Source organism: Mustela nivalis (genome assembly GCF_964662115.1).
Source record: "Mustela nivalis genome assembly, chromosome: 5".
Lineage (NCBI taxonomy): Eukaryota > Metazoa > Chordata > Mammalia > Carnivora > Mustelidae > Mustela > Mustela nivalis.
The window spans coordinates 103,717,622-103,741,243 of NC_139024.1; the positions used below are offsets into that span (position 1 = coordinate 103,717,622).

Here is a 23,622-nt window from a genome sequence, read left to right on the forward strand (position 1 = left end):
ACAACTTAAGTGGGCATCTAGCCAAATAAATGAAAGGATATTAATAATATATACTCTTCATAATCAGCTAAAATCAGGTAATTAAAAAAAAAGAGTTATATATAAGAAGTGATTGAGTCATATCGCTTGCTGAAAAAATATTAGCTGGAAACTTTACTATGCTGACTTTACATCCGAGATTTTAATGCCAGTTTTTTTTTTTTAAAGATTTTATTTATTTATTTGACAGAGAGAGAGATCACAAGTAGGCAGAGAGGCAGGCAGAGACAGAGGAGGAAGCAGGCTCCCTGCTGAGCAGAGAGCCCGATGTGGGATTCGATCCCAGGACCCGGAGAGGTCCTGGCAGAGGCTTAACCCACTGAGCCACCCAGGCGCCCCTTTCATGCCAGTTTTAAAAAATAACAATTAACAGTTTTTCAGGGACCTGCTCTCTTGGTAGGGACATGTCATACCAAAAAATGCTCATTACCCATTCCTGTCATCAAATACTCTAAGATCCAAAGACATACATCAGTATTTTTAGGCCATGCACTATATTATAGTTGTTATATTCATTTCAGAAGAAACAGTGATTCACACATTTAACTGGTTGGCTTCCTGAAGCTACCCTTAAGGTTCTGACACTACAAAAGATCACACACAGGTAGGCTATTCTCTTCCTTTACCTTCCTTTACATTCCTTTACAGTCTCCAGCCTTACATATTCCTACAGACCTTTTTGCAAGAACCCACACAGAACTGTTCTCAGCTTTCAAGTTATCTTTTTCTCACTGTGAAATGTGATAGTGGATTGGCTTTGTAATTACTGAGATAATTATAGTAGAAGTTTATAACCACATAATTCTAACTTTACTGATTGGTCACCTTGCCTTTTCCTCTTTCTTTTTTTAATCTACATTTTTAGTTCATTATTTCCTTTATCATCCAATTTACTGAGCCTATCTTTTTTCCTGTTCCTTATTAGAAAAACTGAATCTTTGAGTTGAAAAGGAACTCAAAGATTAAGTGTCATCCAAGGTTGTACTGTCTTTCCAAAGATCCCACAAATCTAATTTCTCATGACAAAGAACTGAATAAATAGCAAGTGTTTCAAGGTCCCTACTCCTACTCACTAATCAGACCAACAATTTCAACTACTTAATATGAAAATAAACTCTAAACACAATAGACCCAATGGAATAATAACAGGAAGTTTGCACTTTGGCTAGTATCGGTAAAAAGAAGGGTATTTTTTTAATGAGCTGGGGTTCACAAACTACCAGAGAAGCAATAAGCTAAAAGTTTTACCTGAAACACTGTTAAGTAAACCAAGAGAGGTGTCCTTGAAAGTATTTGTGGTACAATATACACTAAAACAGTATTTAGACAGAAAATGAACTTAATTGATCTTGCCCATATGGTAAGCCATCAGAATGACAGAAGGTAAGGGTAAAACAAACCACTGAAAAAGTTGTCCCCTGCATACCACCCTGGCCGAACAGGCAGCTGTCTCCTCCCAGCTACAAGCCAACTTATGCTTCCACCTTGATAGGAATAAACACCAGCACTACTGTAACGTGTGTGTATGTGTGTGTCCATATCCCTCCCCTATTGCCATCTGCGTGTATACAGACATGTGTTTATGTGTGCCTTTTTTGAAGCATATCATTAGCAGTTAAATTAGATAGACTCTTCTAGATTTAACACATAAAAAAGGATCAAATAGTATGGGATTTTTTTTCTAATAAGAAAATTAATTGAGGAGGGGTTAAGAAAATGAATTATAGTTAAATGTTATATTTTCAATTGCACTTTGTTTAACCAAACTGAGAGTCTATAAATATTACAATAGTCAGATGAGAGACCTTGTGACTGTTTCACAAAAATTCTTTTCTTATTTTCTTTCTCAATTAGGAGTATCTTCTATTCACCTGCTCACGGCAGGCTTTCGACCCCCAGCAGCAAATGGAAAGGCAAAGTGTGGCAATGGGCCTTTTGAAATCAACAGAAAAGACTGACACTACCAAATTTGCAGCTTTTCCCTTTGAATACAAACATACTATTTGAAGTAATTCATTTTGCTTTTTCTACAGGTACCTTGTGTAACCTTGTAACCTTGGTGATTTGTAATATGGCAGGCTGTTATCAGGCAGCTAAAATATTTTGCCTCAGTTCAATAAAGAGCAGCATTATTCTAAAGTTCATTCATATAGAAACATTTCAGAGGAGGTACTCTTCAAACCTCATTCGTGTTTATCAATTTGTTGTTTTGCGGGGGGTGCAGGAAGAGGTTGGGTAGACAAACCTTCTTCCTCCTTATTTAGCCAACTCTTTTCTAACTCACAAGGGATTCTTGCATGTTTTGCCTGTCTTAAACTGATAAAAAGTGGATTAAGTAACAATCCATTACATTATAGCAACCGAGGCATGGTAGAGTCTGTGCTCGCCTAATTTCCCTCATCCTTTCAATATCAAGGCACACCTGCTGAACTTCCAATAGCAAGGGTCTATAAATTTCCTGCCTAAGGGCTAGCACTGGCTATTAAGGGCCCGCTTTGGGGCCCCAAGTGACAAGAATGATACATCAAGAAATAATGCTGCCGAGGAGCTACTTTCAACCAATAACTAATAGGATTCGGTGTGAAATCAAATTTGGATGAAGGAGCTAGAGCTAGAGCTAGAGCTAGAGTTCCATCATCCCTCAGTGTGGATATAGTTTACGCTGGCTTCCAAAATTTCCTGGTGTGATTGAGCATCAGTTGCCTCAACTAATAATTTGCTTTAAAAAAACAAACCTTTTTTTTTGGCTGCTTCCTTCATGTCTAACTTCCCCATTTCTTGAGAGCAGCTACAAAATAAATTACTTGAACTCTAATATTTTTTCAAGGTCTATTTCTGGAGAAAATTGTAAGACATTATGCACACAACTATTGGTAAATAAGTTTGGACTTAACTTCACCCAAAAAGGAATACAGGGCAAATCCAAAATGCATATTTATTCTAACATACCATTAACAATGAAGATGTCAACAGAGCATAGGACAAACTAATAACTGTGTTCTTTGTCTTTATTTCCATTTCTTAGGATTAATAGGTTTTTAAAAATAAACACTTTAAATAATAGTGTATATTATATAGGCATTTTAACTTACATAAAATTATAATTAGACTTACCAGCATTCAAACAAACAAAGAAAAATCCTAACTCTTTAGAGACTAAAAAAGTTGCTCTGGCATTTTAATCCATTTCAATGCTAACAATTATCTAGTAAAAGTAAGTTCCTACGTTCAAATCCTCATCTCAGGATCTGCTTTTATGGGAACCCAAACTAAAACATCCCAAGAGATTGCTATTATACTCGGACCCGTTCTATTTTCCCTTAGTCCAAGTTATTTTAGTTGCAATTGGAGCTATCTTAAATAATTATCAGAAAAGTGTGTATCTTGGACAAATTCTGGAGTGTCTCAAGGAAACAAGGACAGCTGGGCCCCTTGACATTCTCAGAAAGGAAATTCAGGAACTTATCTCTCATATTGGCCTCACTCTGTACATCTGTTTTGCTCTGTCGGAAGATTAGACATACAATTCCAGAGTTTACATTTCCTCTGTACTAGGAACCAGTCCAAACTTGTTGGCTTTTTCCCAGTTTTAATGCCAATTTCTTACCAGAAAGAGTTAGGTAGCCACTCTTATCCATTTGGTTGCAGCCAGGTGAACAAGGGTCTGTAACACAGAGCACTAAGAAAGGGACTGGGGTTTTAAGAGAACAGGGGTCAAAACAATTTTAGAGAAGATTCCAAAACATTAATATATTATTTGGTATTAGGGACTAGAAAGCAAATTACTTCTAAGAAAGTTGTACTTGTTTTTTCATTTCTAATTGTGAGTGGTCAAAATGAGCTACTAATGCTAAACATTAGATGCATCAGAGACTTTATTCTCTCCTATTCACTCACTGTGAATCTTAAACTGACTAATAATGTAAAAGTTTGATACATATATAGAAAGAGAGTTTATATCTCTTTGTTAATATACTGCTTAGACACTGTTAGTAAGTTTTTATACTGTTAACATAAATCATACACTCTAACACACTATTAAGATAAATTTCAAAAACCATTTTTCTTTATGGTAACATAAGGAGTAATTGTCTAACATGATGAAATTTTTAAAATATAAGATAAAATGAATATTCATGGGTCATCCAACCAAAATCTCCATTTCCAAGGACATATCAATCTATATCCTTTGAGGAAAACAATAATTTTTTTCGTTTTGTCATAACTTTCCTTTTTTTAAAAAAGGATTTTATTTATTTATTTGACAGAGAGAGAGAGATCACAAGTAGGCAGAGAGGCAGGCAGAGAGAGGGGGAAGCAGGCTCCCTGCTGAGCAGAGAGCCTGATTTGGGGCTCGATTCCAAACCCTGAGATCATGACCAGAGCCAAAGGCAGAGGCTTAACCTACTGAGCCACCCAGGAGCCCCATTTTTCTCACAACTTTCTACAGGAGGTTCTAAATACCCCCATGGGAACACATTTTGGTACTTCACATGCTATATCACTTGATAGAATCTAAATCCATTTTTATTCCTGTCCAAATGCAAACAGAAATTGTCCACTGCATCTCTAAACCCCACAAAGTTATCATTTTCCTTCAGGGAGTTGCTTTCTTGCCCATATAAACACACTCCCCCAAGAATTACCTTGTCAGATGCCAGCATTGTTCTAGTCTGTCAGTCTGGATCATTGTTAAATCTTCCTTTTGGTTATTAGTGTTGACATGATGAGTACCTACGTGTTTACAAAATGATAGTGGTTTGGTACCTATGCTTTAGGGATTAATGTAAAGTCACCAGGCACTTACGCCCTTGGGCAATTTCAAAAACTTTATGTCACATTTCAGGGTGATAGCAATGCTGGCAGTTACTAGGCCATTGAAGATCAAGAGATAATAAATGGGCTATCACTGTGGATGTAGATGTAGGTCTCCACTGTTCGTCTACCAGTATACCTTTCTCACCCAGGGTAAGGTTGTCAATTCTGCACAATATATTGTTTCAGTACAACATGCTTTTTTCTTGAAAAAATAGGAAAGGCATATAACCTATTATCTAAAACTATAAGGCCTTTTTAAATGAAATATTTAATGTGTACACTAGACCCTACTGTTTTGTGATACTAGAACCTACGCTGCAACTCAAGACTGTGCAACTGTTCAAGTTTTAATAGCCATCACTACTGCTCATAAGCAGCAAATACCTTCCATCTTTATTGGTAGAACACTATACGTGTCAGATTCAGTAAACACCAAGGCCTCTAAGATGGCTAGCTAGTTGTCTTCTCAATAGTAATAAGAAAAGCATATTCATATTTCTTCAAGGATCATGTTCTAAATTATGAGGAAAAGGCAAACATTTCATAAAGTTACACATAATTTTATTTTATTTTTAAAAAGATTTTATTTATTTATTTGACACAGAGAGAGAGAGATCACCAGTAGGCAGAGAGGCAGGCAGAGAGAGAGGGGGAAGCAGGCTCCCTGCTGAGCAGAAAGCCCGATGCGGAACTCGATCCCAGGACCTGAGATCATGACCTGGGCTGAAGACAGAGGCTTAACCCACTGAGCCACCCAGGCACCAAAGTTATACACAATTTAAAAGCACAGTATAAACCCATATCATGCTTAATAATTCTAAGGTAGTCATTTCCTTTTGGGAGGGCCAATATTGTAAGGCAGTTCACATACTTAAACATTATGATCTTTTCCTATATTTCATGCATTTAAGCACTATACAGTCATCCTATTTGCATTCTATCTTCCAACATTTAAACACAATAATGAGCAAAGTTAAAGCTTTTCAGCAAATGATTCTAAAACAACTGGGTATCGAAATCTTAAAAGAAAAGGAAGCACTATGACCCTACTTGACATGAACTAGAAAAACCACTTCTATTTCTACTTACAGGTTAAAACCATAAAGCTTCTAGAGAAAATATTGAGATCTTTGGTACCTTGAGGTAGGCAAAAGTTTCTTTGAGGGAATACAAACAACACTAAGCATAAAGAAAAAAATAATATTGGACTTCAGGAAAAATTAATAACTTCTTCCTTTCCAAAGACACTTCATAAAATTAAAAGCTAAACCACATACTGGGAGAAAATATTTGCAGTACATATATCTAACAAAGGATGAAAATCCAGAACATATCAATAACTCCCACAACAATAAAAAGATCAATAATCCAAATAAAATTTGTCAACATTCCAATGAATTATTTCAAATAAGAGAATACATACAAATGGTCAAAAAGTACATGAAAATATGCTCAGCATCATCAATCATCAAGGAAATGCGAACGAACACCAAGGTTAAGTTAGCACTTGAAACCACTAGAATAACTGTTGTTAAAAAGACAGAACTTCGGGCGCCTGGGTGGCTCAGTGGGTTGGGCCGCTGCCTTCAGCTCAGGTCATGATCTCAGGGTCCTGGGATCGAGTCCTGCATCGGGCTCTCTGCTCAGCAGGGAGCCTGCTTCCCTCTCTCTCTCTCTCTGCCTGTCTCTCCATCTACTTATGATTTCTCTCTGTCAAATAAATAAATAAAATCTTTAAAAAAAAAAAGACAGAACTTCAAATGTTGGCCAGGAAGTAAAACAGCTAGAGTCTTCATACATCACTGATGGAAGGTGAAATATTTCAATAGATTTAAAGCAATATTTGGCAATACCTTATAAAATAAAGCTAACTACACATAGACATTCTAAGACTGTGAAATCCCACTCCAAGTAAAGAGAACATTTGTTCAACAAAATAGTGCACAGGAACATTCGTAGCAGCTTATTTATAATACAGTAACACCAAAAATAGCCCAAATGTCCATCCACAAGGGATTGGATAAACAAATTATGACATAGTTATACAATGGAACACTACTCAGCAAGAAAAAAAAATTATTGATAAGTGCAAAAACACTTATGGATGACTTCAAAAATAACACTGATCTTAAGAAGGAAGTGTACGCAGTCTATTATTCCATTTACATAAAGTTGAAGAAGAGTCCAAGTAATCTAAAACAGTAAAAAACACGATAGTGGCCGGCAAAGGAAATGAAGATTAATGGGAAGGGGTCGTAAGGAAAGTCTCTGGGCTGAGGGAAAGAAATGTTCTCCACTATGCCAAGAGTATTACTTACACAAGATTATATAATTATCAAAAGTCATCAAATTGTATACCTAAAAACCGTATTTCACTGTTTATAAAATTTGCCTCAATATCTTTAAAGTAAGCAAACCAGGCAAAGTGGAGTAGAGATAAGAATCTTTACTGATTTCTGCCATTGGATATGTACTAAATGTACCCTTGCATAGGATTCATGAGATGATTGGTTGAGCTATGATATAGCCAATAAGAGCCTGCCTATTTGATAAATTAGGAAATACAGGTTCAAGAGATTTAGAAATTTGCTCACAGTCACAAAGCAAAGAGATAGCAGATCTGGGACTCAAACACTAGTATTTTGACTTCACTTGATGTGTTCTTTCTGCTATAATAGTACTCAAACCTGTTTTACCACATTCCAGACTAAGAAATAACCATACAGACACACACACACACACACACACACACACACAATAAATGTTTCAAAAGGATTGTTTAACCTTGAAATGTATAATTAAAATTTTGCATAAGCACATGTTTTCTTTCAGGACCAACATAGTATTTCCTCCGGTCCTAAAATGAACTCATGTATCTTTTCACATTATAATGTTACTCAGTGTGGAAAAATGCTCATAGTACAAGTTTTAAGGAAAGTATCATAGATTTGGCACCCATCTTATGCTCATGGTGCATCATAGCTTCACTGATTAGAACGAAAGTGGTAAATTCCTATACTGATGGTAGAATCACATATTCAAGGGGGAAAGTATATCTAGAAAGGGGCAATGGTCAACGAAGTTGTATATGCCAGCAAGTCAATAAGAACAGTCAAACGAAACAACAGGTGCATGCAATGGATTTGGGATAAGGAAAGACTCAAGTTCAAAGACAGTCTGGGAAAAAGAGTAGGGATTAAACTGACAATTTTTTGATATGAGATCTAGTTTTGTATTAGGATGGTCCATGTAAAGCTAAGAAAAGGAGCAAGGTGGAAGCAGAGGGAATGGGAAGCAGAGATGATGGAGCAGTCTAGGAATCACTTTGTAATTTAAAGTAAGGAAAAGAAACAATAATACTTGGCTGTCATTGTCTTGTTAGCCTAGAACTATTCGTGTATTTTACACATGAGGAAAAGAGGCATATAGAGGTGAAAGTAACTCACCCAAAATAATACAGAGCTTTAATTATAAGAATAAAATTGGAACTTGGGGAGTCTAGTTCCAGCACCTATGCTGTTAACCACTACCCTTAAATGCCTCTCTCTCCCCCACATATATTAAACTGTACAAAATTGCTATTTTTAGGTGAAAATATTTGAATATTTTTTATTTTTTATAGTTTGACAAATTACTCCTAGTTCTTGTCCTCTATGAAGCTGAAATTTCTCAAAGAGTTTTCCAACCTCATTCTCTCATAGCCTTACTATTCACTCCTCAGGTTGAAGAAATTTGAGATTTTCTTCATCACCTCTGTTGATTTGTTCTTTTTTGCCAAATCCATTAGAAGAAATGTATATAGCAGCAATGTCCACAATAGCCAAAATATGGAAAGAGCCCAGATATCCATCGACGGATGAATGGATAGGGAAGATGTGGTGTGTGTATACTTCTGCCTTTCAAAAGGCACTTAAGAAAATTAAAATTATATATATATACTATGTAAAATAAAATTTACATATATGAATATATAAAATATATAATATATATAAGTATATTTTAAAAAGTAGTGCAGTGGAATATTATTCAGCCATAAAAAATGCAATTTTGTGATTTGCAATGACATGGATGGAACTAGAGTGTATTACTGCTAAGCAAAATAGGCCAGTCAGAGAAGAAAAATACCATATGATTTTACTCATATGGGGAATTTAAGAAACAAAACAGATGAACATAGGGTAAGGGAAGGAAAAATAAAATAAGATAAAAACAGAGGGGAAGTAAACCATAAGAGACTTGTAACTATGGGGAACAAGCTGAGGGCTGCTGGAGAGGAGAGGGATGGGGGATGGGGTAACTAGGTGACAGGCATTAAGAAGGGCATGTGATGTTATGAGCTCTGGGTGTTACATGCACCTGACAAATCACTAAATTCTACTCCTGAAACTAATAATGCACTATATATTAATTAATTAAAATTAAATATTAAAAAAAGAAATGTATAATCTTTGTTTTAATTGGCCTATCTGCAGCACTTGAAAATATTAACCAAATCCTTCATCATCCCAATACTCTATCTGACATTGAACTTACTTGATCTTTCCTACCTATATTCTAGGAACGTCCTTTTAGTCAATTTTGCAGACTTTTCTTTTCTCTTCTTACATGCAGACATTCCTCAGGGTTTTATCCTAAATCTCCTGTCTGTTGTACTCCATATCCTCTCCCCTAGGTGAGCTCTTCTAACTTCCAAAGTCAGTTATCACCTACATGCTAATGAAACCATTATAGGTAGCACATCTCTTACTCCAAACCCTACACTTCAAGTGCGTTTTCACGTTTATGTATGTATATCCACCTGAACTCAGCGTTAACCTCCTTTAATTTCTAGCTTAATAATTGATACCACCGTCAAACCAGTCCACAACTGATACCACTATTTCAAAGGAACAACCCAGACAACAGCCTTGACCACCCTTTATTTTTCAAACCCTCTATCCATTCTTAACCTTTATCTTTTACTTGCTAAATTTCTATTAGTTATGTCCATTTCATGTCTCTCATTATCTGAATTCAGGTCACCATAACTTCTCTCCCGGATTGCTGCTTTAGCTATCCAAAGACCTGCCTATGTCTTTTATCTGTTGATTCCATTCTCCAACATTGCAGCCACGCTATGCTTTAAATGAAACTCTGATGTCCTATCTGCCCTTTTAAAAATCTTTAAATGATTTACTATTGCTTTTCGCATAAATCCAAACTTAACACAGTAGTTTACAGGATATGTGTACTAAGCCACTACTATTCTCATTACACCCACTTTTTTTTTCTTAGATTTTTTTATTTTATTTATTTGACACAGAGAGAGAGATCACAAGTAGGCAGAGAGGCAGGCAGAGAGAGAGGGGGAAGCAGGCTCCCCACCAAGCAGAGAGCCCGATGCGAGGCTCGATCCCAGGACCCTGAGATCATGACCTGAGCTGAAAGCAGAGGCTTTAACGCACTGAGCCACCCAGGCGCCCCTACACCCACTTTTCTTGATGCTTTCTCTTTTACTGTATTTTCCAAACATACTTAATCTTTTGGATCTCTTGACCCAATTCCAAAGTTGGGGGGTGGGGTAGGGTGGGTATAGGAGTTCCCTCCCACACAGCACAAGCAATTCTGACACTGTAACCAGAGATAATATCAGATACCACAGGTTAGGGGTTTAATCCTACAAGACAGCGCCCTCTCCACTTCAAACACCAACTGCAGGCCCAGGTTGTTACCCGTACTTCTGACTGACCAGTTATAGGCTGGGGATTCCAATCCTCCCTTCCTTGGACAGAAGATGCCAGTTGCAAATCTAGGTTGCTACCTGCACTTCTAACAAACTGGCTGTCAGCAGAAGTCTCATAGCCTCCTTGAGTTCAATTAATTTGCTAGAGCAGCTCACAGAACTCACAAAAATATCATAGTTGTTAGATTACCAGTTTATCCCAAAGGAGATAACTCAGGTAGAGCCAGACAGAAGAGATGCACAGGGTAACGTCCTGGGAAAGGTTGAGGAGCTTCCATGTTCTCTCTGAGCTCAGTGCTCTCCCAAATTTCCTTGAGTTCACCAACCAGGAAGCTCGTTAACCTAGTCCTTCAGAGTTTTTACGGAGACTGAATTACATGCTTAAATCAATGGCCACTGGCAATGGATTCCACAGCCCCCTTTCCCTTCCGGAAGGTCAGTGGGAGTGGAAGAGAAAGTTATAGCCATCTAATCACAGGGTTAGTTTCCTGACAACCAGCTCCCATCCTTAGGTAAATTTGAAAAATCACTTCATTAACATAACAAAAGACCTTAATGGCTGTACTCAGGAAATTCCAAAAGTTTTAGGAGCTCTGACAGGAACACAGAAGAAAAACCGAGTATGTATTTCTTATTATAAATCACAATATCCCATTTAACTTATACTTATTCAAATAAATGTTCTTTTTTCAGGCTTTGGAGGTGTTGTTTGCTATAGCCCTGTATACTTCTAGATCCTTCTTCCCCTAATCTTGGCCATATACCACTTATTTGTTAGACCTCAACTAACATGCCCTTTCCTACTGAAGACAACCATGACTTCTGTATGTTGGGTCCCCCCAAAATTGGGTACCCCAATAATGGGTCCATGATTAAAGGAGCGAGACTGATACAAAATGAAAGTCAAGCAAAGCTTTATTTCACGCCAAGCATCAGGAATCAGACCGACCATCAAACAGACTGGTCGGGGCCACCCCTACAGAGAGGATGACTCCTCCCTGCTTTCCAGACTAACTTTTATAGAGCAAAGGCCATGTGGTTGGGCCTGGCCACACACAGGTGGCCAATGAGATTATAATACACACAGGAAACTCCACAGTGATGCTAGGTGACCAATTGAATTACAATTTACCCTAGTAGATATTTGAACCAGCCTATTACCTAGTTCAGAATTGGCACCCAAAATGTGCCCAAAGGGCAGGGCCCATATTTCTTGGTAGCTAGGAGACAGTATGCGCCCCCACTGTTGAATACCTCCACCTGGCCTGACCCACCCTTGTATGTGGCCTTTATTACCTGGGACTGGTTTCTGGGACTTGTTTTTAAGTAAGTTCCCCTGGGCAGGTGGCAGTCAATTTAAGTTTTACAGCAAAATGTCAGTTCAACCAGGGTGGGGCCGCACTGGCTGAATAGGCCCTTACACGTAGACTCCTTTAGGTGCCCTAGCCAGCACTCCTAAAGCATCATCTATTTACTTTATGATTGCATTTTGCAGATGCTATGGGAATTATTTAGTTGCCTATAACTCTTTTTTTTTTCTATTATTTATTCATGAGAGACAGAGAGAGAGGCAGAGGCAGAGGGAGAAGGAAGCTTCCGGTGGAGCAGAGAGCCCATTGCAGGGCTCAATCCCAGATCTGAGCCGAAGGCAGATGTTTAACAGACTGAGCCACCTAGGTGTCCTTATTTAATTGCCTAAAACTCTTGTTACCTCCCCAATCTAAAGTTAAGTCTCCAATGGCAATGTAGAGCACAGATAATAAAAAACAGTGAACCAAGTCTGCACTGTTTTTCATTCATTACCTATGTCCAGTATATGCTTAACACATACACACACACACACTTACTCTACTCAAAGAAAACCATTTGGCTTACTGCAACTTATTTCAAACACTTAACACTTCCATCTAATTCCATTAAGTGGTCTTTAATTATAGCAATGCTTTATTCTACTTGATTTTCCTTATGTGGATATGATATAATTTCCAATCTTTCACCAATTTCAGTATACTAGCTTAAAGCACAGCCATCTATCATCCCAGTCCATTCCAAAACAGAATCATATAATAAAATGCCATCTGCCTCAGCACACCAAATGTTCTCTCATCTTCACACAATTCCTTAAGGGCCTCTTCTTCCACCAGCTCTTGGATGAATAAAAAACAGTTTCTAGTTTTGGGGTTTTTTTTGTTTTGTTTTTTGTTTTTTGTTTTTGTTTTGTTTTTGGTTGGGTTTTTTTTTCCCTCCCAGAAAGAAAAACTTAAACTATCTGGAGACATGAATGGTACCTAATTCAACTTAACACTCACTTAAATTTCCCACTTAAGTAATATTTACAAGCCTAAAAACATATAAGAAACTTATTCTATTATGTATTCATTCATCTACTATTTGCATTTTATAGTGTTCTTTCACACAATGAGTGTATTGCTGCATGTGTATCAAATTCCTTAAATTTGCTGGAGAAGATTATTATTTTTTTTTAAGGATTTTATTTATTTATTTGACAGAGAGAGATCACAAGCAGACAGAGGCAGGCAGAGAGAGAGAGAGGGAAGCAGGCTCCTGCTGAGCAGAGAGCCCGATGCGGGCCTCGATCTCAGGACCCTGAGATCATGACCTGAGCCGAAGGCAGCGGCTTAACCCACTGAGCCACCCAGGCGCCCTGGAGAAGATTATTTTAAAAGAAGCAATAAATTCTATAGTTACAGGTATTTAACTCCTCTAAAACTTATCTAAGCCATGTTCTTCGTATTCCCCTAAACCAGTAATACTCAATAGTGTTTAATGTTTGATAGTTGCTTTTTGACAGTCTTTTATATTATAATTGAAGATCTATATAACCTCTGACTTACTGCTTAAAAAAACCAAATTGAGTATGCTACTCTCTAATCTGCCTCTTTATCTTCTTCCATATATAGGTGAAGCATTACCTACCTTTGGGATATAATGCAAGGACCTGAGCCTAAGTTCAATAAAAGAAGCTATTACTTTAGCCATCCCTCTATTGTCAAATTAAGAAATTTCTTCTCCTTCAGCCTCTTTACTGAGTTTCTGTCACAGAGGCTCCTTTTTCTGAGTTGTAGCCAGGGCCCATCATTTTCTGACACACAATTCTATAAACCTGCTAAAAATATCTACACTCTAGAGAAAACACATTCATTCTGCTTTTTCTATTAGAAGAGTAAAATCTAATCTTTAATATTTTAAAGGAAATAGGCATCAATTGTGCCATTTCTGATAACAGTGTAATAATATCAACCATTCCGTTTCAAAGTTATTAAATCCTAAAACCGCAGAACCTACAGATAACATTTTAATCAAGCCATGTTGCTGAGCTATCTGCTTCTGACCACATGTGAAATTTGCCCACTTCCAAATTTTAAACAAAACCAACACTGCCTCAAGACACAAAGAGAGGACCTAAAGCTGCCCTTCCCTAGAAGAATTCGGCAAATATAAGTAATTTCCTAATAAACACGGAAAGAAAAATGCCTCAGCAAATCACACAAAGTTCTCCAATCACTTTTTGGGATTCAAAAAGAAAAAAAGAAGTGGAAAATGTTCTCTTGTCCCTTGCCACCTCATCACCAAACTCCCTCAGAGACCACTGACAATAGAGGACATTTGGAAAATTTAGGCTATCTGAATAATCTTTAACCCAATTCTGTACTTAGGAAAATTTCCCCACTTATAAATTCACCAACCTTTTATATGCTATAATTATGTAACAATATTGTGAAGTAATTTCATCCAATACTTGCATTCAGGAACCTATTTCAGAAATTAATGGCAACAACCACGCTGAACTCCTAGGCATACTTTGCATATTAATATTGGCCCTTCTTTTAAAGCCTCACTAAAACTATGTCTCTTTCACAAGAAACAGTACCCTGCAATGGTTACATGTTCTGGGCAAGACAGCATGGGGTTCATATTTACAATTTATTTGTTGTGTGACTTGAGATAAATGGACTTCCCTAATTTTTCATTTTTCCCATTTGTAAAACAAGGATGATGGTAATAACTATCACACAGGGTTGATGGATGAGTTAATTGTGGTAATGCATGCAAAACCTCTAGTAAGGCATCTGACAAAAGAGTAATCTCCCAATAAATGTTGACAGCAATGACAACAATGAAGAAGAATCTATGGAAACCATGACCAACAAGAATCATGAATCCCCATAATATCATTGGTCTGTAAAACCTAGCAGATCTTCCCATGCACTGCTATTTGTAGCTTATGTATATACTGAATCTCCCACAGATTATTCAGAAAACAACACACTAAACATCTACTACCTCTTTAAATACCAACAGCACATGTTGCAGACAAATGGTACCAACACACATCAAAGTGCATGTGTGATTACATAGTTCAATGTGGTAGAATCCTAATCCGATCCCAAACTGTAGCTAAACTATCAGGGTATCTATAGTAAACAGCCTAAAAATTTGTCATTCTGGTGTTCTCAAATGTTCCTTACCTCACTACTGCAAAATCTGCTTGGAAATAGTGTGCAAGAGACAAAGGAGGATATGCTACAAATGACTTATTTCCCAAAGTAGTTAATAATAATTGAGCCTTCTCAAGTTTTTACCAAATAAAAGATGCAATCATGTTCATTAACAAAATATAAAATATTGAGAACATGAAGACATCATACAGCATAGGTATTTGCTAACAATTTGGCAAATCGGTTATCAACTTGTATGCCATTATTTTAAATAAATCAATTTCCATATCACACTTATTTTATTAAATTAACCATTTTTGTGAGAAAAAGAATCATATTTCAGTCTCTGAATTTATTAAATCTTTCACTGTTTACAGCTTTTAAAAATAAACTGTTATCAGAATATAATTCCAATTAAGACACATCTCTTATATATTCAGACAAAAAAAAAAAAAAGATCAAATCAGGTGTCAAACAAATGAGGTTATAAGAAAAGTGGGCAATACTATAGAATTATTTCCAAGGGTTTCCAAAAACTACATCTAAAACTTCTTTCCCTTCAGCTGCTATGGAAACAAAGAGCTTCAATCTAGATTGTATACTTAAACAGAAAAACTAAGAATAATGACCAGACATCACTTTGATCTCAGTTTCAGAAACTGTCTCAAAGCATCTTTGAAATAAGATATTGCGCCCGTTATCCAGATGGGTTTATCCTGCTCATTCTCATTCATATATAACCAGTTAATGAAATATGAACGTATAATGCCTAACACGCATTTATAAGAAAAAAGAATATTAAGATTTATTTATTTATTTAAGAGAGAGAGAATTAGAGAGAGAAAGAGCACGCTCCAGAGCCAGGTAAGGAAGGGGAGGGGCAGAGGGAGAGAGAGGTTTTTTTTATTTTTTTAATATATTTTTTTAAGATTTTATTTATTTATTTGAGAGAGAGAGAAAGAGTGAGAGAGAGCATGAGATGGGAGAAGGTCAGAGGGAGAAGCAGACTCCCCAGAGAGCTGGGAGCCTGATGTGGGACTCGATCCTGGTACTTCAGGATCATGACCTGAGCTGAAGGCAGTCACTTAACCAACTGAGCCACCCAGGCACCCAAGGAATGAGAATATTAAGCAAACTTTGCACTGAGCTCAGAGCCCAATCCAGGCTTGATCTCATCAACCTGAGCTGAAACCAAGAGTCCAACGTACTTTATTATGCCACCCAAGTGCCTCTCACAGGAAAATTTTATAAAGAAATAAATTACAGGGGCTCCTGGGTGGCTCAGTGGGTTAAGCCTCTGCCTTCGGCTCAGGTCATGATCTCGGGTCCTGGAATCGAGCCCCGCATCGGGCTCTCTGTTCGGCAGGGAGCCTGCTTCACCCTCTCTCTCTGCCTGCCTCTCTGCCTGCTTGTGATCTCTCTCTCCTCTCTCTCTCTCTCTCTCTCTCTCTGTTAAATAAATAAATAAACTCTTAAAAAAAAAAAAGAAAGAAAAAAGAAAGAAATTACAATACACAAATAAGTAGGGACTGAATATTGCATATGAAATAAACATAGAAAACACTGTGAAGTCTGGGCTCCCACTTCTTTATTCATGTCAACCCACTCTAGGCTTTTCCTTCATTATAATCTCAATGATGCACATAGGCACATTCCTCCATAGCCATGCAAAAATTATCAACCTTGTTCTTTGTTATTTTTTTCCAATACTACCTGCAAGAACCAGGGAAGGAGGCTACTTGGTAACAGCTGTTCTGCAGACACGAATATAAAGCACCAGGGTCCTAGAATGGAGCCTGGATGTCCAAAACAGCACACAATCTCAAAAATTTTAAGCCTCTCCTTGTAAATAAGTTTCAAGGCCCATCCAGTACCTGCCCTAACTCCCACATACCTTGCTAGCTCCATAGTCCTTAGGCTCAACAAAGACAAAGCAGATTTCTGACCAAATCCCTGCCTTCTCCTTGGGCTGCTCTTTTGAGAATAAACCTTTACTGCTTTAAACCTGGTGACTTAGAGATTGCCTTACTGTGCATCAGACACACAGATCTGACTTCTGGGTTCAGTAACAAAAGGAAGAAAAAAGAAAGCTGGCTGGCGAGGTATCACAAGACCCAAGAATGAGATGGGAGTCATTTCCTTAATTTTTCTTGAGCTGCAGATGCATCAAAGTGAGTATGAGAAAAGCTGGCAAACCAGAAAAGTCAACAGAAGCAGACAGAAAGAAGGAAAAAAAGCCTTAAGAGAAGCCTGCTAGCCAAAGGACTAGAAAGAGAGCAACCTAGCGAGATAGAAAACTTTTAGACAAACATCGTTCTCTAGCCAAATAATACAGAAAGAAAGAAGAAAACAAAACAAAACAAAACAGCATCTCGTGCTCACCTCTATCAAAAAAGGTTAAATAGAGGAGCCTAGACTTCTAACCTCACCCAAATGTAAAGAGATATATTTTTCCTCTCTGGCTGGAATCAGAAAAGATTGGTGAGGAACAGGGACTTCATTTCCACCCGCAGTAGAGTGTCCTGAAGTGGAGGCCATGGAGAAACCTTGGCCTTCCATCTTAGAAAGAGTAACAAGACGCCCTTCTCCCTCCAAGCCAGGGTCGTATCGGAGGTCTCATTCTGCTGGAATTTTCATCATGCTCCAACAGGAGTGAGGCCTCCCCAACCCTACTGGTGACCCTGGAGTCCCAAGCAGGAAGCAGGAACAGAGTGCACCTCCCCCTTTCTGGCCAGAATGGTGTCAATGGGTCCCTAGTGGGGAACATGGACTTTCACCTCCACCTGCAGGTGTTAAGGTAATGTCCCCTCTCCTGCTGCTGGCATGGTGTTAGAGGAGGCTTGCCCAAAGAGAATATTAAAAAGTGTGACACAGTCAAACTTTGACTTTGAGTGAATCACTCTGGCAAGCATAGCTGGGAAGGGGAGAAGACAGATAAAGGATGGTGAGGACAAGAAACAGAGAAGAGTAAATCAAGAATATGGTAGTGCCTGGAAGCCAAGGGGAAAGCCAAGAAACTGGAAAAAGGCCAACAGTGGAAACTGCAGCCAAGAGACCTGATGAGAGGTCAGAAAGATTTTATTGGATTTGGCAATTCGGAGACGACTCTGTCTCCTGGTCACTGGTTTTAGGACAATGAAGAAGACAGAAGCCAGAATGAAGAGCTTTGAAGAGGTTAACTGAGAAAGTGAGGCAGCTAAGTAAAGCCTAATATTACCGGAAACTTGAAGGAAACAAGGAGTATGGAGAGAGAAAAATTGGGTTACTTTTGGCAAGTGAAAAAAATATTTTTTTTAAGTTATTCAAATTGGATCAACTACAGGCTACTACTATAACAGAGCGGAGAGGGAGTTGGAGATACTGCAGAAGGGACAGAACTATGGAATGAGTCTGGAGGACACGATAAGCATTAGGATCTAGGATACTGGTGCACACGTCAGCCTAGAACAAAAAAGAAACATAGCACATTCTGGGAATGAAGGAGAATAAGAAGGACTATGCAGGTCTTTAGATGACGGGAGGTTGAAAAATATCAGAAGAGATATATTCATTTCCTACTAAAACAGAGGATGAAATCAGCTGCCAAGAGTGAAGGATGTGTGGGTTTATGAGGAGGCCTGAGGAGATTTGGAATTACCCTGGAAAGACATGGATGGGACAAGGGCTAATTAAGCTCAAGTAAAACACTGAAAGTGAGCATTGGGAACATAACAGGTTTTAAAAACCCTGATTGGAATAATTTTTCACAAGACAATTTATTTCATAATTTGGTCTGTAAGTTCAAAACTCACTCAGCAATGATCCAAAGAGTAAAGGCAGTGCTCATTTTCTTACAAAGCCAAGCTTCAAGTTGAGGTCAAGTCCACAAGACCATTAAAATGTTAAAGAAAATCTTAAAAGCATCATTTTATATTTGTGTAATTTGTTTATGTTATATTTGTATAAAAGATCTATACTATACATGTTTGTATAAAATACTGCTTATATTATCACAAACAGAATTTTTTAAACTTAAAATAACCATGAGGTGGTAGATACAACTTTTTCTGTTTTACAGATGAAGAAACGGAGAATCAGAGAAGAGATAAATGACATATCCTATATTTCATGGTAGACACAAGTGTCAACACTCTGTCCGAAGTGTTTTGTTTGCTAAAGCAAAGTTTCTGCACTATATCATAATTATGTCTCAATTGAAAATCAAAAATACCTTGAAATTTATTTTTTCACTAATTTTTATTTTTTATTTAAGAAACAAACCAGATTATCCCAAATGTACAGGGAGAAAAAATGGGTTACACTAATCAAAAGGAAAGTCACGTGAATACTATTTTTTTTTATCAGATGCTAGTTTTAGACATTATACCAATGCCTTTCTTTAATGTAAGAACTCTCTATTCTTTGTGAAAAAAATTTTGAGGAATACAACCTAATTAAATAATGATCCTTACTGAGAATCTACATGTAGTTAAGTCACCACCGGTCAGCGTTTGTGATAAATATTATTTCCTGTTTCTCTCATAGCTTTAAAAGTTTTTCTATACCTGCAAACACAAAAGCCAATCCTAGATGGAAGGCCATGCTCTTCACCTAAATTTTAAAATACCGCCTAATGTTAAAAAAAAAAAAAAATTAATTAACTATTGGGATATTTGGCAATATTTGACTTCCTTATTTGATCAGTCAACCAAAACAATGATGAATCTACCAATATTTGTGAAGAAGTCAGGTTAGGAAATCTTGCAGACTGGAGAACTTTATAATTCTAATTAAGACTGGGACTACAAAGAAACCCAAACATCATTTAGTCCAACTCCTTAATTTCAGAGACAAGGCCTAGGGCCTGGGGGAAGGGAAGTTTATCAACATTCTGTTTAGGCAAAAGTGGAATTAAAATCCAGGTATCTGGATTCAGTTTAGTGCACTTCCCAGAAGCAGTGTAGATATAAATAACCTCATCTAATTTCATCTGGCAAGCAAATTCAGAGGCTGAGTGGAACTTTAAGGATCATGCTGAGTTTGCTGTTTTATCATATTCAAAAGCACCTTCCATAACAAATGGATAATTAAACAATATTATAATCACAGGAGGAAAATTATTTTAATTAATCAAACATATTATAAGCACTCTTCAAAACATATTATTCAAGATCTTTTCTAAGCAACAATCAAATACATAAAATGTATGGGTTCTCCCATTAGCTTTCACAGACTCATACCTAATGAAAACACATAGCAGAAACAAGTGAAATAAAACAAATTACAATAAAAATAACAAAATAATCAAGAAACTACTATGTTTAACCCCATGGCCTTACGAAGTAGTTGCAATCGAGCACTGACTTGCATTTATCACCAATCAAAAATGCAAAATAAATCACTGTGAAAGCTCATTGCTTTACATCACTGACCTTATATATATATATATATATATATATATATCTTCCAGAAAATCATTCTGAAGAACTGAATCATCTGGATCATTTTTATTGCTCACTCAGTCTTGAGACTGTCTGCACAGTACTGACTGAAATGTACTTCAGTGTGCACCTTCTCTCCAAATGAATATCTATGTCAGGTTTATTTATAGCCACTGCCTTCAATCAGTGCATTTCCAGGTAAGAGAAATAAAATCATCTCAACATATTCTCCTATAGAGATCTGAAACAAAATCTGGAAATTTTGGCAAATGGCCTTTGAAAAAACAATGAAAGATCTACAATGTAAAATGTACGTTAAGATTTATTAGAGATTCCAAAGGACACTCACCTTATACTCTTTAGTAAGTACATACAAAGAACTTAAGGTAGAAATAAAGAATTAATGTAAAACTTATGCATTTTTTGCATATATTTTTATATACTCCATGATTATAATCATCACCTCCTCTGTTCTCTTTTCCTCATTATGATTTCTCTGAAATTTGAACACCTCTCTTTGTTTCTTACTTAGATGTTTTTCTATTTAGGAGCTTTTGCCTCCTAATTCTTTACAAAAGCAGGACATGCTTCCCCCTACTGGGAAAAAATTAAATTACAAGGTACATTCAAACATGTTCAAGAAATCAAGTTTCTGGGAATGATAGAATGTTAAAGAATCAAAGGCACAGCCTTTTCTGACTGTTTCATCCACCACAGAAATACTTAGACACTCTGCTAAGAGTTTCTCATTTGCATTTCTTTAGTGTGGTGGTTTTGAAACATATACCAACTCCACTAACTTCCCATCAATGACTGATGAATTGAGCCTACTGTCCCAAAGAGAACTCCAATTAGCAGATCAGAGAAAATAATCAATTCGTAACTTTTTTTTTCATTTTAAAGACATTATTAGCGTAATAAAGATGCTTCTGTAAGATATATTGAAATAAAAGATTTCAGAAAGCTTAATTGCATTTTAAATCATTTTGAACAACCTTAAGCATTTATTAACTCATTAATTGTCAATATTCCTATTACTTTATGCATTTATCCTTATTTTCAATAAAGTAGAGGGAGAACTTCATTTTTAAATTGACTTTACTTTTCAACTTAATTTCTATTATTTTCATTCAGTAACCACTATAGTAGTCGGCATAATTGCTTTTCACCTTACCAGATCCTCTGGAAAGCCAACCTGCTCCTTGCAGCAGTTTAGCCATTTCACATGTTCAAGATTTTGATTATAAATCTTAATTGTTTAGTATGCAAAAAGAAAAAAGATAACTTGGACTTCATTGTGCTATAAATACTCTATAAATGAAAATTTTAAACAAACCAAGTGGTTATTTGAATTCTACATGGAGGATTACAATTTTTCCTTCCATGTACAACTAGGTCTCAAAAAAGAAAACATTTCTTTTAATGCAGAAGGGCCAAGGAAGAGGAAGTTGTCACTTTTAGTTTTGGTATAGGTAAGTCCATAACAACCTAAGCTACAAAACTGCATTGTAGTCAATTTGATGATAAAGCAATTCATTATTAATGAAAGATTCATCAAAAAAAATCTGGAGTTGTTTTTAAAAAGGCATGTGTAAATAACTACACATATTGTATCTTTACCAGATAGATGGCATTATTTCAAGATGAATAGAGTAACTGGGCTAATATTTCTGTCATACAGAAGTTTGTGTGTGTGTGTTTAAACAATCTTTCAAAGCAACGCAAAATATGATATACATGTTCCTCTGGGAATGAAATCTCCTTTAACATTACAGGAACACAAAAGAAAATGCACACTTGGTAAAACAGTTGATCACTTGTGAAGTGTTCTCAGGGGCCAGTATCTCTCAGAGTACCCAATCATCACACTTGAAATAAATTGATAAGCACTTTAGCCTTTGCCACATTCACAAACATTTACGAACATGCATAGTTTTAATCTAGGTTAATTCTAAGACTTTCCATAGGAACGGCTGTAATTAAATAAAGGGTATCACAATCACTTCCGAAATGCAGCAAAAACAAAAAAAGAAAAGAAAAGAAAAAGAAAAAAGAAAGAAAGAAAGAAAGAAAGAAAGGAAATATATATATATATATATATATATATATATATATATATATATATGCCGATTTGTTGCTAAGAAGCTGTTAGAAAACCACACGGATTACCATTTACTCCCAAACTGATTTCCCTTTCCTCTGCAAAGTGAAAATATCCCTGTTGACCACGCCACACTTTATGGTTTCTCCATCAATGATCCTAACAGGTCACATCACTACTGCCATTACGTCTGGTAGCTTTGGTCTTCCCCAAATTAAGACGTAGAGAAGGAGCACTGCTGCCCGCCCCAAGAACGGGCTCGGTCCGCCCGAGCTCTGAAGCGAGCATCTTCAGGGGGACAGTGTCTGCGAAGGAGACAGGCGTCCCTCCCCAACTTCACTCCCCTAACCAAGCCGCGGGTGAGAAGAGCGGCCAGTGGTTTGCGCCCATCTGTGGGGGCAAGTCCTACCTTCCGCCAAAAGGCGCGATGCATGCACAAAAGATGGATCCAGGCTATCTTTCTCTGCCATCAGCTCAGGCAAATATTTCTCCTCTTCCATAGCGCGGACTTCGGACCGTCCCCTGCCGAAGCGCAAGGTTCCGCTCGCTCGGACGCAGGTCGCCGGGCAGCGCCTTGCTCTGGCGCTGCTCCGCCTCCGCCGCGGCGAGGAGGTCTCCGCGCGTCCTCACTGGCCCATGCACCGAGCGACTGCGACTCCCGCCGTCGGGCTGCTCAGCCCCGCGCCCACACCTGCCGGTCTCTTCCGCCGTCCCTCTCTCGCGCTGAGCCCCGGCTCACACCGGCGGCCTTAACTGGAGAGGCGGGAACAGGGCGCGTCCCACCTCGGCCAACCATTCATTGGTGGTGGCGCCCGGAGAGGCCGGGCCCCCGCGAAGGCTGCGGACTCTCATTGGGCCTCGCTGCATGTCGGATCGCCTGACTGGCAGGAGGCAGCTGCAGAGGGGAGGGCCGCTCCGAAGGTGCAAGCGCTTTCTTCTTGCAGCCCAAGCTTTCCCTGGTTATTAGGCATGCCCAGTTGTGTGGAGCACTCTGTCTTCGGCTGAGGTGCGGAGAAAGGAGAGAGCGGGAAAAGCACCATTTAGCAGAGGAGCTTGGGTCCA

At 37.8% G+C, this 23,622-nt stretch overlaps 1 protein-coding gene across 10 annotated transcripts in view; it reads right to left on the bottom strand.

The window, feature by feature from the left end:
- Window positions 1-23,309, bottom strand: part of KHDRBS2 (KH RNA binding domain containing, signal transduction associated 2) — a 617,530-nt gene extending 594,221 nt beyond the window's left edge. For all 10 annotated transcript variants that reach the window (XM_082731291.1, XM_082731286.1, XM_082731283.1 and 7 more), the window contains exon 1: window positions 22,970-23,309. In XM_082731291.1, the coding sequence (XP_082587417.1) occupies window positions 22,970-23,060 (91 nt within the window). In that variant the 5' untranslated portion in view covers window positions 23,061-23,309. The remainder of the gene's footprint in view (window positions 1-22,969) is intronic.
- Between the last annotated feature and the right edge of the window lie 313 nt (window positions 23,310-23,622).